The sequence below is a fragment of the Sceloporus occidentalis genome, unplaced genomic scaffold, assembly GCF_023333645.1.
Source record: "Sceloporus occidentalis isolate IW3139 unplaced genomic scaffold, rSceOcc1.0.p SCAF_7, whole genome shotgun sequence".
NCBI classification, from domain to species: Eukaryota; Metazoa; Chordata; class Lepidosauria; order Squamata; family Phrynosomatidae; genus Sceloporus; species Sceloporus occidentalis.
In genome coordinates this window covers 82,813,884-82,831,270 of record NW_028316987.1, presented here as the reverse complement: position 1 = coordinate 82,831,270, position 17,387 = coordinate 82,813,884, and the positions used below count along the sequence as shown (strand labels likewise).

Here is a 17,387-nt window from a genome sequence, read left to right as displayed (position 1 = left end):
GATACATACTTCCTATAGTGGCATCGTAAAATATGCTATAAAAATTCATTAGAGTTAGTTCTCCATATCCACAGATTCTGTTTCCATGGATTCAACCATTCACTGCCTGAAAATATTTTTTTAAAAAATTCAAAGCTTGATTTTGACATTTTATATAATAGGCATCATTTTACTACACTACTGTATATAGTAGAACTTGACAATGCATGGATTTTGGTACTCACAGGAGGTCATGGAACCAAATCCCAGTGGATGCCAAGGACCCACTGTATCTATATTTACACATTTGGAAAATATGCCTTTTGCTATCATATATAACCCTACTGTGGGACTGCCTGTTGTGGAGACACCTGTCCCCACTTCCACCTTCTTAATTTAAGAAAAGAGTCACAATCTCTGTGTGCCTTGTTTATAAACAAAATCATTAGCATTGTGTATTGCTTATAAATAAGGAGCATGGTGAGTGTGTGCCTTTCTTTAGAGCAGAAGTGGGGGAAATGTGGTTTTATGACTGCATATGGAACCCAAGTCTCCAGAAGTAGCAATTTCCCTTTGCAATGACCTATTCAGCAACAAATATCTATTTTTTTCAAAAACAGAAATGGATTTTTTATTTCTCTCCCTGCAGCCCTCGTCAAATTCTTACCATTTTTGGCAGTCCCTATAGCTGCCAGTCAAAACACCAGTGGCCAAAACATGTTGGGATTCCCCACCACTGCTTTTTTTAAATTAAAATTTATTAATACATTCTAAAACAAAACATCACTGCTTAAGCACAATACTTTCCCGTGCAATGTGGCTGCAATGACAAATTACACAGCATAATGCCTATCCCTTTAATGAATACACTTCTGATACCTTGCATTACTGGGATGATAATGTGTGGCATGGAACTCCTTCAGCTGTTCCCAGGAAAGATCAGGGATCTTCAAGGGGTGGCCACCAGACACAACTGCGTATGTGTGGTCAGGAAGAAGTTTGTTCTGAAGGTGCTGAGAGAATACCCTCTCATTGTCTGTCTTAAAGGAAATATTTTATTAAGAATAAAAATACATGGAGGAATGATGTGTGACTGACTCTACTAACTGAATAAAAAATACTTTCCAGAAAATGTTAGAAAACATCCAGGGATCTTAGGGAGCTCATCAAATCCTAAGAAAACTGGGTCCACTATTGAAAAGCTCTTACTGGTAGGACATTTCCTTCACTGCTCTGCCAAGATCCCTAATAAAGTGCAAATCTGTTACTCTGCAATTTCCACACACTGGTTCTAGGTCAGGTCCTCTGGAACCACAGACAAGTCTATGTCATCTTCAGCATGACAGGTCTTAAGATATTTGAGGAGATATGCCCCTCTTTTCTCTTGGCTAAACATGGACAGCTTTTTCAACCCTCCTAGGACTTGGATTCCAGATAACCCACTGCCCTGGTCACTACTCTCTTGACATACTCAAGTTTGTTAGTGTTTTGCTATGGCTCCCAAAATTTAGCACAGCACTCCAGGTAAGACCCAACCACAGCAGATTACAGCAGAAACGTATGAAATCCGACATAATGCTTTTATCAAAATAGTCTAAGAATGAACACATTTAGTAACTGCTTCCCACTACTGGCCCCTGTTGAGTTTTCAAACAACTAGCACACATATGGCCTCTAACTAACACTAAGTCCCATTGTGCATAAACCCACTGAATCTCTGAAAATCAAGTAAGAAGCTGTACAGACCAGCACTATGAGCTAGCATCGGGGTGGAATGGGGGTGTGGCAACCACCTACCCCACAGCCCAACTCCACCCACAAAGCCTGACCACATGGCAGACAGCATTTGCACACACTGTGCCGAAGAAACACAAAAAAACCTCCACTGCCACAGCAAGAGTGCCCTTTTCCCAGCACTAAAAGGAGTGGCTTTCTGCTGCTCCTTTTTGCGCTGGGAACCACCCAGGTAGGATGCGTGGCATACAGTTGCTGCGCTCCCAACCCAGCAAGCAAAGAGATGGCAGCAAGCCACTCCTTAGCCGCTGTCTGTTTTCTCCCTAAGTTACCACTGATTCAACCCACCTACTTTAGATGCGACTAACTACTAGATTTATGTCTACCTTCTCTTCATAGATATGGATGTAAAACCAGGTCTCCCTTGCTTTTTAGGAGTGAAGGTACTTAAACACAGGGGTTGAATTTCATCTTGTTGGTTTCAGTGGCATCACTAGGGGTGCAAGGGATGCGGACCACCCCAGGTGACAACCTGAGGGGATGACACTACTGTTCCTCAAACACCTATCTTTTGGCAGAAATGGGCTGTGGCATTCATCTGCTTGCAATTAAAATGTTTTAAGAGAACAGGGAGTGGGAAGAAGCTCAGTGAGTGGAGAAAGGAGAGGCCCCATAATTTTTTAAAATTAAAATTTCAAATTTCAATTTTTTTTAAAAAAAATGCAATTTTTAAAACTTTTTATTTTTAAATTTTTCTTTAAAAACATCACATTTTAACAAAATCTTCACTACATATATGTAAATCCATTTAGGTTGTGAGTATGATATTGTAATTTGAAGGTATAATTTTAATTTTGCTAGTTGTTTATGTCACAACTATTAGCATTACATTCAGTGGTATATGGGAATCATTATTTACGAGTAACATTAGTACAAAAAAGCATTACTAAGGATTCTGTATAGTGTGAAATGGGAGGAGGTCAATGGGGGTGACACTATGAGTTACCGCAGCAGGTGACACCATCCCTAGTGATGCCGCTGGTTGGTTTGCACCAGGCACTCCATTTTGTCAAGATCACTCTGAATTTCATTTATTTTCCTTACAATGTTAGGTACTGTTCCCAACTTCATGTCATCAGCAAATCTGAGAAATACCTCAAATTCGAGAAGTTCCTAATCTCACTCACCATTTAGAAAAATACTAAAGAGTCCAAGATCAGTAACAGAACTGCATGCTTGAGATTTTCTTCAGACTGACATGGTGATTACCACTGTGAAAAGAATTAGGCCTCAGGGAGGATGTACCACAAATCAAGCTTTAAAAATCTATCCGTAAATCATTTTTATTCCATCCACCAGCAGCTCGACATTTCTGAGCGTGAAATCTGGTCTGTTTCCAACATTTACATGTTAATTTTAAAGCCCAAATGTCCCCAAGCAGGAGCAATGAATAAAGTGAACAAAACAATCATAAAGGACTTACAAATGCACCCTTCATTTCATTGAAAACAACTCCTTTGAAGGTTAATGGTGTTTGAGGATCTTTAGGATTCTCATGTTCTAACCTCCAGCCTTCCTGCCTGTGTGGTGTTAAGACACAAATGAAATGGTTAATATTCCATTGGGTTGCACCATCATGTCTATGTACAGGTGCCAAAGTGTGAAATCTTACCAGAAATCTAGATGTCTCAAACAAGGAAAGAACACAGCATCAAGGTAAACAGACAGAAGGTTCTGAAAATCCTTAGGATTTTGGGTAGAAAATGGGTACAGTGTATAGTCACTAGCTGTATGGAAAATAAGTGAATATATGAAAACATCAATTAATTAAATATCAATTAAATATTTTACAGTTTTCACATATTTATGGACATTACCTTGTTAGTCATCTTTTCTGTATGACTGATATTTTCACCCATATCCTTCATTGCTTATCTAGTCAAAATGGTACCACTTGTTCACAAGAGGGAAGTCTCTAGAAGTATTATCTTAAGAAATGAACCTCAAGATCTCCCAACTAACTTACAAAATTCCACCTCTAAGACAAGAAAAGTATTAGACTTTGAAATAAGTTCTATAAGGCTGTGTCCATCTCAATTCAGCAGTAACTAACTTAGGCCTGTTACAGACTGCCAAAATAAAGCTGCTTCGGGCCTCTTTGGAGGTATGCTATTTAAATGATGCATGGGTCCTAAGAGTCCGGAGGTCACGCCAAAGCCACACTCCATTCCTAAGCATTGGAGTGCAGCTTTGGTGCAGCTTCCGGATTCTTAGGATGCATGCATCATTTAAACAGCATACCTCCAAAGAGACCCGAAGCAGCTTTATTTTGGCAGTCTGTAACAGGCCATAGAAATGCTGCAGTATTTCCTATCTCCAAAAGGAAGTGCTCCAGTAAACCATCCCTTTCAAAACAAGGCATTCTACTTTTCCTCTCTTCACCATGTTCCATGTTTTCTTTCCACTTATCTCTGCATGTTCCTCAGCCACTTAGCATATCTCAGCTCAACCTGCACTACTTGGGAAGCTAACCCATTATAGTAACTCTTTTTAAAATTTTCTGTACATTTGAACTATGCTGCTAATTCCCCAGTCTTGTTTCTAAGTGCCTTGTATGGCTACAATCATGTTGGAAACTTGGCACTCATCACTGGAGCTCGCAATTAGGAGATTCAAAAGATTTCTATCATATAAAAAATTATTATTAATATTCAGTTAGAATTCAAGAAGCTGTTAATTCTCATTTGCTCACCTGTAAATGCATTCATAAAGGTGGAGAGCGACCTGTTTAGCATTTTAAAGAAGGGATCTCTGACAGGATATTTTTGTGAACCACAAAGCACGGTGTGTTCAAGAATATGAGGAACACCTGTACTGTCCATGGGGGTGGTGCGGAATTGAACGCTGGAGAAGGAACAGAAAAAAGCTTGGGAGTCACAGGCAGAAGTGAAACATCATCCAACATATAAAAACCATGTGCTACTCCTATAATGGCACAGTGACTATCACTAGTGAATGGTGGCTTCCATTTCAGCAGAGCGTTGTTGTTATATTTAACTCTGCATGACAAACCCACAACAGGAGGATTTTTCTGCCTACGCCTTGGGAACTGTCAAACCCTGAGCCCAGCATGTATTTTATTTGACTTTGACAAAGAAATTCCCCAATAACACTTACATTATCATACTTATATTCTGAAAAAGGAGGGTGAAAAGTCACCTGGTAAAAGCTTAAACAAATCAAGAACTATATATTTTTGAAAAACAGAGTGTGAAATATGCAGTGAGTGTTTTAAATATTTTCTTCAGCTGCACACTGATGATCCATAAACCCATGGACACTAATTATTAGTTGAACAGGGGTGCACAAAGTGCAGCCTGCAGGCCATTTTGTGTTTCCCACAGCTTCTCAAACTATTAATTTAAAAAAATAATTTGGCTCAAAATGCCCCTTAGGGGACATAGGGGTAACTGTGTAGTGGTTTTCTGTTACCTGGCTCATTTTAAGCCTAGGAGAGGACTGTTTTCCCCCAGAGCAAGTGACTCAGGATTCAGCTTCCGTTATATTTTTAATGTAATTTTATATTGTGTTTAGATATTTTTCACTGTTTTAAATTTTATTGAAATGTTTTTTAAATCTGTGAGCTGCCTTGGGTCCCTTCGGGGAGAAAGGTGGCATATAAATGAAATGATAGACAGACAGACAGATAAGGCCTCTCTTGGGTCTAAAATGGCCCAGAGAGGTCTTAAAGAATGGTGGAATTGCCCCCATTGATTTTGAGTATGTAGAGGAGTTTGGAGGCACAGAAAACAGAGATATTTTTGGTGGGTATGGCAAGTGGTGCAGTGCTCCAAGGTTGCCTGGAGGGACAATGCAGTCTCTAAACGCCCAACAGTTATATGCTCCTAAGCTAAAAGGGGGGAAATTGAGGCTCCAAACTGAAGCTCTGATTCTCAGAAATGAAACAACACTGAAATCTACTTGAATTCACAGCAACATTTATTACTTATGTATCCCTGTCTTTCATGATTTGATCAGAGTGGCAAACAAAGAACTACTCTTCACAACCACCCTATGGGAACAGTTAGGTCCAGTGTGGCACTGCCTACCTGAATAGATTATTGGAATCCTCTCGTGCCACATGCAAATATTTGGCTCCCGTCTTATCATGGCTGAGGTTAACAGCAGTTAAGAATAACTCAGGTACAGTTGTCACCTGGGAGGAAGTAAACACAAACATTTTCCAGTAAACATAAACAGTGAAGCTACAGTCACTTTTGTGATGTCTGTGTTAGTTGTTTGTGACACACTAGCCACCCCATAGATGCACTGAAAAGCAGAAACATGAAAACCTCTATGTCTCTTTTCCAGCTTCACATTTAACAATTTGCCAGATCACCAGAGGCAACCAGGATTTCCCGACACAAGAAAATGGGCAAAGGGGCAGATCTCATAATTGTTTCTCTGTCTGTACATTGGGAGTATAACATTACAATTATAGAGTACAGTATATACCAATTCAAGTGTCAGGGTTCCATCCAAAGGAATCCTCAGATAGGTGTTCTACTTAGAATTCTTTGCTAATGATCTGCATTTCAGGAGAATAAATTAAAGCGCTTTAGGAAAGCACTCCAAGTATATCATCAAACTACAAATCCCAAGATTAAGCTGTAAATATGATACATCTTTATCAATGACTTGGAGGACAAAATTGGGGGCATACTTATCAAATTTGCAGATGACACCAAATTAGGGGGAGTAGCTAATACCCCAGAAGACAGGATCAAGATTCAAAATGACCTGAACAGACTAGAAAACTGGGCCATAACTAACAAAATGAAATTCAACACGGAGAAATGTAAGGTACTGCACTTAGGGCGGAAAAACGAAAAGCACAGTTATAGGATGGGGGACACCTGGCTGAATGAAACTACATGTGAAAGGGATCTAGGAGTCCAAGTAGACCATAAGTTGAACATGAATCAACAATGTGATGCGGCAGCTAACAAGGCCAATGCGATTTTAGGCTCCATCAATAGAAGTATACTGTCTAGATCAAGGGAAGTCATAGTGCCACTATATTCTGCTCTGGTCAGGCCCCACCTGGAATATTTTGTCCAGTTCTGGGCGCCCACAGTTCAAAAAGGACATTGAGAAACTGGAGTGTGTCCAAAGGAGAGTAACTAAAATGCTGAAAAGTCTGGAAACCATGCCCTACGAGGAATGACTTAGGGAGCTGGGGATGTTTAGCCTGGAGAAGAGAAGGTTAAGAGGTGATATGATAGCCCTGTTTAAATATTTGAAGGGATGTCACATTGAGGAGAGAGCAAGCTTGTTTTCTGCTGCTCCAGAGACTAGGACCCGGAGCAATGGATGCAAACTGCAGGAAAAGAGATTTCACCTCAACATTAGGAGGAACGTCTTGACACTAAGGGCTGTTCGACAGTGGAACAAACTCCTCCGGAGTGTAGTGGAGTCTCATTCCTTTGAGGTCTTCAAGCAGAGGCTGGATGGCCATCTGTCGGGGATGCTTTGATTGTGATTTCCTGCATGGCAGGGGGTTGGACTGGATGGCCCTTGTGGTCTCTTCCAACTCTACGATTCTATGACTCTATGATTCTATGCTACCAAACTGCTATAGATATTTAGCGTAGATTCGGTTTTGTTTTCTATGTGGCTCTCAAGGAAGGTAAACCTGTCTCTCAGCTTTGTTTGAAAGCCAGACTCTGCTGCGGAAGGTTTAAAAAAAAGGAAACAACCACAACAATGAAAAGCCAGCCTTTTAAAAGGCTTAATAAACAAAATCCAAAACACAAACAACAGTGATACCTTTATTGGACCCAATGCATAAAACACATCATGCAAGATTTCAAGACTCAGTTGGATTCTTCATAAGTTAAAAATGTCAAGAATCATAGAAGATGAAAGGTGATAATATTAGAGTCACAGGCCTACATTTTGTCTAAGATGTTACTCTGTTACCAATTAAGATGCATCTCAGACAAAATGTAGTGGTTATGCTTCAGCAAGGTTAATGTGGGGAAAAATACAAACCACCTAAGTCTGCCAAGTTGTGTATGTTTCAGTCACTTATAACTTCCTTGCTGAGGAGCATTGGAGAACACTGAGTTACTAAGATCTGAAGAAGGGTAAGAGATGGAAACTCTGGCAAAAGAAATACATTACCTTGTTGACTGTGAATCCATGAATGCAATCACCAGTCTTGTACTGCAATGCTCTTTCATTAGCAGAACTGCTCTTCCATCTCCACAACTGTGGACCAAATAATCTAGAACTACTTATACAGAAAAGAAAGGGGTGTCAAAGAGAAAATCAATTGAGTATTGTTATCTAATAGACAGACAGAAATGGTTATATATTTTTAAATTATCAGCAACACCACAGTGTTTTGCAGGTTACGATAGGTCCCTGCCCCATCAACCCACAAAAGTACCAAAAATAAAAACAAAAACAAACAAACAAACCAGTAAACAGCCAGGAATCAACTTCTGGTTACTTGAAAAATGCCTGAGGAGAAGGGTTTTGAAACGTCTTTAAACAGGAAAATTGCCTCTCAGAATATTCCATAATTGGTAATTCACTTTTTGCTCAGGAAAAAATGCTGTTTTTGGCTGGCAGGGCATGAGGTGACTCCAGATTGGGCCCCAGGGTTGCAAAAACCACCTTGGCAAGTGACATAATTCCCACCCTGCTCTAGAGAGATAATGAGGGCATGCATGGAACAATTTTCTGCATGGGGAAAAACAAGATGACCAGCTGTGTTTTTGCAACAATGTAAAGGGAAAAGCAACCCTCATGGTTTGAACAATCTAATGGGGGGGGGGGGGTGGCAGTGAGGTAATACAAAAACAAAGACTGGAAGCCTTCCATAAACAAGTCTACCCATTCCTACTTATATAAATTCTAACTGTAAACAGAGGTTGTAAGCTTGCTGGGTGACCTTGGGCAAGTCACATGCTCTCAGCCTCAGAGGAAGGCAATGGCAAATCTCCTCCGAACAAACCCTGCTAAGAAAACCCCATGATAGGGTTGCCTTAGGGTCACCATAAGTCAGAAATGACTTGAAGGCACACAACAACAACAACCTTGCCCAGTGTTTCCCATGCCAGCCATCTATGGAGACAGACATCAGTCAAATGAGAATAGAGTCACGCGGTCACACAGCGGATAAGAGTTGGACTAAGATTACCAAGGACTCGGTTTACTAAGGCTCTTGGGCCAAATTCATTGTGTATTCTTGAGAAAGTCACCATTCCTAACCTTAGCCTACCTCACAGGGTCATTATGAGAGTAACAGGGAGGTGAAAAGTGGCCACATGGCACCCTGAAATCCACAAGGGAAAGAAAGTAATACTGTAAAGGAAAATAACATACAGTAAAGAAACCAAAATAGGGGTCAAAGCATAGAGCTCAATTAGGCTCCGCAAATAACTGCACAAATCAAAAATAAAATTGATGAATGCCAAGGCCACAATACAGTATTATCAGCAAAAGGAATCTGTTCTTGTTTTTATATCTCCAGAAAAACAGCAAATGATAAACTTCCTATTTTTCCACTGCACAACTACTCTGCCTTATCTCTGCAAAGATTATTCATTGCAAGGACACAAGAAGAACCACTAAGAGTCAACATCAGATTATACCCTCATGCGATGCAAATGACAATAGGCAAGACTGAAAGAAAAGTTTTCACTGTGGTTTTTTGAAAATACCTGTGTCATGCATCAGGACAGAAGGAGGGGAAATCCAAAAGATTATTTGTGAAGGAAAGACACAACACTGATAAGTTTCTAGGCTGGGTGGAACATTTATGAGGGAATGGGGCAGGGAGACAATGGTGTTTCAAATGCTGCTGTTAAATAGAGCAGGGGTGAGAATCATACATTTCACCAGAGAAATGTACCTGGGAGAACACCTCTCTAGGCATCTCTAGGTCCTCCAATGCAACTCTGTGGTCAACATCTGCCAGACACTGACCATAGAGTTGCGCTGGAGGAGTTACAAATGCCTAGTGGAGTGTCCTCTCTAGGAATCTCTAGCTCCTTCAGTGCGACTTCTGGTTAAAATTGACCATAGAGTTGACCATAGAGTTGCACTGGAGGACCTAGAGATTCCTAGAGGGAATGTACTAATAAAATCAGTGAATAATCAAACCTGCAAAAGCCAAAGCCGCAAACGTGGATGGACGAGTGTAAAACTACACTCTAGAAAGAATGACGTCCGACACCATTTCATTTTATGTATTTCATTTCATTTCCACACCGCCTTTCTCCCAGAAAGGGACCCAAGGTGGCTCACAAGATTAAACATACTTTAAAAGCATTTAAAAATAAAATAAATTAAAATAACCCAGTTAAAAAAGGATAAAATTAAGATTAAATGCATACAAAAGTTAATTTATATAATAAAATACTATATATATATATATATACTGTATATATATATATATAATCATAAATGTTAAATGCTGTAGGTCCATCCTATGGAATCCTGGGATCTGTAGTTTTTACAGGGGCCTTCAGCCTTCCCTGCCCAGGAGTCCCTGTGCCTCACCAAACTACAAACCCCAGGATTATCTAGGATGGAGCCATGACAGCTAAAGCGGGGTCAAACTGCATTATTTCTTCAGTGCAGTTGCTGAAAACAAGAGATGGAAGGGCTCACGCAACAGACTATTATTCAACCCAAGGGGGAGTATGGAAAACTCTCTGCACATGCTCAGAGGCTCGCTTGCCTTGTCCCCAAACTCCAGCAGAAAAGCAGATGAGCCTTCTCCTCGCCAACAGTCAGAAGAGGAGGCTTCATTACTGACGCGAGTGTGGCAGCCAAGGAGAAAGAGACAAAGAGGGGCAAGGGTGCCTCTGAGCATGGGCAGAGCGCTTTCCCACTTTTCCAGGCGAAGGTTGGGAAGTGGCTCAGGCTCCCCGACTTAATTCCCCGCTAAGAGGCTCCTTCCTTACCGGCCCAGGCTCCTCAGAGACAACCACCGGCCCCACATGCCGGAGCCCAGCCTCCTCAGCCGCCACAAGAGAGGAAACGGGAGGAAAGAAAGAAGCAGCAGCTGGGCCTCACTTGACCGACGGTCTCATAGCGCGCATGCGCAGCCCTGCCCCCGCCATCTTGTCCCACCGGCTCCAGATGATGTTGGACTTCAACTCCCAGCAGCCCCAGCCAGCAAAGCCCGTTGCGAGGCATGCCGGGAGTTGAAGTCCTCCCGGTCCCAGGGAAGCTTAGCAAAGAGGGGCTGCCCACATTGCCATTTGGGCGGCAGCATTCCACACCATTTTAACTGCCATGGTTCAGTGCTATAGAATTCTGGGAATTGTCGTTTGTTGTGGCACCAGAGCTCTCTGACAGAGAAGGCTAAATGCTCACAAAAATTACAATTCCCAGAATTCCACAGCATAGGCTGCATCCACACTGCAGAAATAATCCTGTTTGACACCACTTTCTAATTCCCATGGCTCAAGGCTACAGAATTCTGGGAACTGTAGTTTGTTGTGGCACCAGAGCTCTCTTGACAGAGAGAAGGCTAAATGTCTCACAAAGCTACAGTTCCCAGAATTCCATAGCACTGAGCCATGGCAGTTAAAGTGGTGTCAAACTGCATTAATTATGCAGTGTAGATGCAGCCACACAAATGTCTGGAATTGAAATAAAAGGCTTTCACTATATTTGGCTAAATGCCTCAGAGAACTACAATTCCCAGAATTCCATAGCATTGAGCTATTGCATGCACAAATAATACATATTAAAAACATTTGTGATCTGGTTCACTTTCCTCACTCCCCAAATAGACATGTGAACAGGGTTTTCAACTGTTTCAGCTTCTAAACTGGTACAGGACAGAAGACTATAATATGTTAGTTTTAAACATATTATTTTTTACATTACTCAACATTATTTATAGCAATAATATTTATTAATATTAAATTTATTATTATTATTATTATTATTATTATTACTATTTTTAAAAAAACTTGTCATGAAGAATCCTATAACTGTGTTACTTGGCAGGCGATTCTGTTGAAGCCCTAGCCAGCCTTTGGAATGGGGAAATGGCCAGAGCGGTGGACACAATCGCTCCTGAGCGTCCCCTCTCATGGAGTGGAGCCAAACCAGCCCCCTGGTTCTCTAGGGGTTTGATGTTGATGAAGCAAATGAGAAGGAGACTAGAGCGACATTGGCGGAAGACTCGCAGTGAATCTGATCGAATACGGGCTAGATCCTATTTGAAAGCCTACTCTTTGGCAATGCGGGCAGCAAAGAAATTATTTTTTGCTACCAGCATTGCATCTGCAAGGAGCTGGTCAGCAGAGCTGTTCCGAGTGATCAAGGGTCTTTTACACACTCACCCTCAAGTAGAAAATGCAGACCACTCAAAGGCTCGCTGTGAAGAATTTGCTCAGCATAAAATCACTCATATTCGGTCCAAATTGGATGCTACAATTAATACAATGTCAGTGGATGTTACCTTGGCTCCTACCGGTTCAGTGCTAATGGATACTTTTCAACTTGTGCAGCCTGATGATGTGGACAGAATCCTTGGAAAGATAAAAGCCACCACATGTGTCTTGGACCCTTGTCCTTCTTGGCTTATTAAACAGGCCAGAGGGGGACTGACTGAGTGGGTAAAGGAAGTAATCAATGCCTCCCTACAACAAGGCAGAATTCCATCCTGCCTAAAGGAGGCTGTTGTGAGGCCTCTTAAAAAAGTCATCATTGGATCCCACAATACTGAATAACTATCGGCCAGTGTCTAACCTACCATTTCTGAGCAAGGTTCTGGAACATGTGGTGGCTTCCCAACTCCACGGGTTTCTGGATGAAACGGATTATCTAGATCCATTTCAATCTGGTTTCAGACCCGGCTATGGAACAGAGACAGCCTTGATCACCTTGGTGGATGACCTACGCAGGGAACTGGACAGAGGGAGTGTGTCCCTGTTGGTTCTTCTGGACCTCACAGCAGCTTTTGATACCATTGATCATGGTATCCTTCTAGACCGCCTCTCTGGGATGGGGCTTGGAGGTACTGTTCTACAGTGGCTCCGTTCCTTCCTGGAGGAGCGAACTCAGAAGGTGGTACTGGGGGACTCCTGTTCGACCCCTTGGCCATTGACCTGTGGGGTCCCTCAAGGTTCTGTGTTGTCCCCTATGCTGTTTAACATATACATGAAACCACTGGGAGAGGTTGTCTGGAATTTTGGGGTGCGATGTCATCAATATGCAGATGACACTCAACTCTACTACTCCTTCCCACCTCAATCCAAGGAGGCAGTCCTGGTTCTAAACCAGTGCCTGTCTTCAGTAATGGACTGGATGAGGGCAAACAAGTTGAAACTTAATCCAGACAAGACAGGTGCTCCTGGTCAGTTGGAAGGCAGATCAGGGAATAGGGATCCAGCCTGTGTTAGATGGGGTCACACTCCCCCTGAAGACACAGGTTTGCAGTTTGGGGGTAATCTTGGACTCAGCTTTAAACTTGGAGCCCCAGGTCTCTGCTGTGACCAGGAGTGCTTTCACACATTTAAAACTTGTGCGCCAACTGCACCCGTTCCTTGAGAAGCCAGATCTGGCCATGGTGGTACATGCCTTGGTTACATCCCGTTTGGACTACTGTAATGGGCTCTACATAGGACTGCCTTTGAAAAGTGTTCGGAAAATTCAACTGGTTCAAAGAGCTGCTGCCAGGCTGTTAACAGGCGCCGATTACAGAGCCCATACAACTCCCCTGTTGAAACAGCTTCATTGGCTGCCAGTTCGTTTCCGGGCACAATTCAAGGTACTGGTTATATCCTACAAAGCCCTACATGGCTCAGGTCCACATTAATTGGCAGACCGTTTCTCCTGGTATGAACCTGCCTGGACTCTGAGATCCTCTGGAGAAGCCCTTCTCACCATCCCAACACCTTCACAAACACGTTTGGTGGGGACATGAGAGAGGGCCTTCTCAGCAGCTGCCCCTAGACTCTGGAACTCCCTGCCCAGGGAGATAAGAACGGCTCCCTCCTTGATGGCTTTCAGGTGAAGACCTACCTGTTCAAACAGGCATTTAAGGAATCACTATAAGAACAGGCAGGAATGTTGGACTAGTTTAAATCATTCTGTTTAAAGCATGTCATTTATCTATTTATTTTTAAAATGTTTTAATTGTACTTTTTGTTTGTTTGTTTGTTTTTTAATTGCTGTGAAGCTGCTCTGAGTCCCAGTCCTGGGAAAAGAGCAGGATATAAATAAATAAATAAATAAATAAATAAATACTTCCATCTCGGTCTAATGCTATTTATAATTAATGTCACTCAAACCCAGAAAACCAAAGCTCCTTTTGGTGGAAAAATTAGTAGAGAAGTCTTGATGGCAGGGAGCTGTCAAAATTAGCAATCTGGCATGTGTTTGTCTCTTATCTTGTAGTTGGTGTATTTTTTTTTTGTTGGTGTGATAATTGTATTGTTTTAAAATAGCAAACTGTGAACTGCTCCGAGAACCTTTGTGGCTGAAGAGTGGGGTATAAATACTCCAAATTTTAAACCTGTTAATTTTAAATGATTTATTTCAAACGTAGATTGTTTTAATACATGTGTATCTTGTTTGTTCTTTTAAACTGATATACGTTTTAAAAGAAATCATGTTTTAACTGGCACATACTTGTTGCTCTGTTGTTCCCTGCCTCCATGCATGGGGAGAGGTGGGTAAGAAATAATAATAATAATAATAATAATAGTTGTTGTTGTTGTTTTGTTGGTGGTGTGTGCCTTCAAGTCATTTCCAATTTATGGTGACCCTAAGGCAAACCTATCATGGAGTTTTCTTGTCATGTTTCTTCCAATGGGGTTCAAGCTTCTCCTGTGGCCATGGCATCCTCTGAGGCTGAGAGTGTGTGACTTGCCCTAGGTCACCCGGTGGATATACATGGCTGAACTGGGATTTGAACCCTAATCTCCAGAGTCATAGTCCAGCATTCAAACCACTACACCACGCTGGCTGTCATCATCATCATCATCATCATCATCATCATCATCATCATCATCTTTATTAAATTAACAAATATGGCAATCCACACACACCACTTGCTCTTCCTTACCCTTCCAGGATTTCCCTCTTTTTTCTCTTTCTTTCTCTTCTCTTCCTCCTTTCCATGCATCTTTCTGCCTTTTTACATGCTTTTTTGCTTGCTGTGTTAGCTGGGCCTTATTCCCACTAAAATGCACAGAATTCCAGATGATTTGGCACAGAGGCTCTTAATTCACTCATGTTGTGTCCGACTTACAGCTACCCTAAGGCAAAATTATCATGGGCTTTTCTTAGCAAGTTTCTTCAGCTGCGGTTTGCCATTGCCATCCTCTGAGGCCAAGAGAATGTGACTTGCCCAAGGTTATCCAGTGGGTTTCCAAGCAGAATCCCTCCTCAAAAATGCAACAAAACAGAAACCACATTTTAGGAGAAGCTTGAATGGATTCTGAAGTTTGGGCTTTTAACAGTTTTAAGATCTGTCTTTTCAATTTTATTGCTTAATCTTTGCTCTGTGTTTTATACTGATCTTTCTATACTCATCTTTCCTGCATCTTAAGCATTTTTTAAAAATGTAAATTGCCCAGAAAATGTTGCTTACGTAGTGCCATAGGAATACTTAGTTAAGTATTTAATAAATAATGTTTTACTTAATAGAAATTAAAAATGCATTGTTTAGTATGTAATAATGTACAGATTAATAATTAATATGTTCTTTTTGCAAAGCACACTGCTTTAAGAACCTACTTGCTGAAGCCTTGTATGTTTTAGGCTGATCACTTGTTCTCTTATCTTTTTTTCACCAGCTGCATTATTTAGCCTTCCTCATCTTTCCTTCCCTCTGTCTTTCCCACAATTAAATACATATTCCTTGTTGTTATATGGCATAATATAATATAATATAATATAATATGTGCCTTCAGGTCAACTGCAACCCTATCAATATGATTTTTGTGGCAAGATTTATTCACACCAGGGCCCGGGACACCCTGTTTCTGCAAATCCCATAGATTCAATGGATCAGTCTCAATGGGATTTAGCCCCTTGCCTTGCCATATTATGGAAAAGAAGGATCGGTACAAAAATCTGACCACAGTGAACGGATTGAAGGTTTGAATGAATGCATCCAGAATGCATGAACTTTTTTGTTTCATCTCCACCAAGATACTCAAATGAAAGAAGATATATCACATATTCTACACAGAGAACAGGGTTCATTATGTTCAGCAACATGCCTTTTCTCTCTTCCATTAAAGCAGAGAATTCTCTTTTATCTCGGTTTCTAATGAAGACCTGCTACCTCTCGCTGCTTAATTATTAAAGGCACTGGCTACTAAAGAGAGATTCTGTCAGATTTTTGGCTGAATCGGTAAAAGGGAGGGAAAGTTCTAATTAGCATTTTTCATCCATCTGAGAGTGAAACTAGAAGGGAAGTCATTACAAAGGTTCCAATATCTGTTAATAATATGTTTTGTTTTATTATTGAAATGTTTGGCTTATATTATTGAAATATTTTTTTTTAAAAATCAGCTGCCCAATAGCAAAAGATCTCTGGGAGATCAAGAAGGCAGAAGTGTTTTCCTTGAATTTATTTTTATTTATTTATTTATTTATTTTATTACTTATTTATGGTATTTATACCCTGCCCTTCAGCCCTAAAGGCTATCAGAGCGGCTTACAATTATTATTTTTAATTAGACGGTTCCCTGCCCTCAGGTTTGCAATCTAAAAGACACGACACAAAAGGAGAAGGGAATGGTGGTGGGAAAGGGGATGAGGTCCAGTGGTTATTCTCTCCCTCTGAGGCCTGGACCAAGGCAGATGGACTGGAGGGAGGGCTCTTCTTCTTCAGGCTAGCCCTGATGGAGCTGGGCCTGCCTGGTCACTCCCTCACAGGCTGAAGGATGACAGTTATCATTTACATGGCTTTCCATCAACATAAGAAATAATATTTAACATATTTTGAGAACTGTAAAATGTAAAACTACAGAATCTAATTTACTGTGGTTTGCATGTGAGTGCATGTGGTTTGAGTTTCGGACAATGACTCTGGAGACTGGGGGCCATTCAGACTACCTTTTACCCCAGATCAGGAACCGAATTATGCGCGTGAAGTTCATATTCGCCCCAAATCTCTCACAAGCGAATACGAAGTTTCCACACCCATTTCGAGGCAAATGTCCCTTAGTGCGGGTCATTTTGAAGCAGGGTAAAAGCTGTATCTTTTTTTAAAAAATGGGTTCGGTCAATACGAACTTGCCCTTGATCATGATCGGGGCAAGTTCATGGGAGGGATTTAGGTCAGAGGGAGGGCAGAGGGCGGAACTGGAGAAGGGTTGCCAAGAATGACAGAGGAGGAGGAGGAGGATGAAGGAGCCTGGGGGAAGAAGGGGGCCATGGAGGACAATCTGGGTAACGGAGCAGGAGGAGAAGGAAGGAGCAGTATGGTCAAGTTCAGGGTAGGTCAGAGGGAGGGCACAGAATGGAGCAAGCCTCCACTCTTGCACCAGGCAGCTTTTTCTCTATCTTTTTATTTTTTTTGAATTATTTTTGACAGACGATGTGCATGTTTTTTTGCTACAGGTAGATAGGTACAGTGGACCCTTGTTATACGCTGGGGTTTGGTTCCAAGATCCCCTGTG

General features: G+C 41.4%; 1 protein-coding gene across 5 annotated transcripts in view; it reads right to left on the bottom strand.

Moving 5' to 3' along the window:
- PITRM1 (pitrilysin metallopeptidase 1) overlaps positions 1–10,851 on the bottom strand; it is a 44,790-nt gene extending 33,939 nt beyond the window's left edge. For 3 of the 5 annotated variants that reach the window (XM_089533507.1, XM_089533511.1, XM_089533510.1), the window contains exons 1-7: positions 10,695–10,851; positions 7,900–8,011; positions 5,823–5,929; positions 4,466–4,617; positions 3,386–3,500; positions 3,197–3,293; positions 859–1,019 (exon numbers count right to left, since the gene is read on the bottom strand). In XM_089533507.1, the coding sequence (XP_089389633.1) occupies positions 859–1,019; positions 3,197–3,293; positions 3,386–3,500; positions 4,466–4,617; positions 5,823–5,929; positions 7,900–8,011; positions 10,695–10,732 (782 nt within the window). In that variant the 5' untranslated portion in view covers positions 10,733–10,851. Of the gene's footprint in view, positions 1–858; positions 1,020–2,900; positions 2,919–3,196; positions 3,294–3,385; positions 3,501–4,465; positions 4,618–5,822; positions 5,930–7,899; positions 8,012–10,694 lie in introns of those variants that run through there. The other 2 variants (XM_089533509.1, XM_089533512.1) reach the window with 2 other exon arrangements.
- Between the last annotated feature and the right edge of the window lie 6,536 nt (positions 10,852–17,387).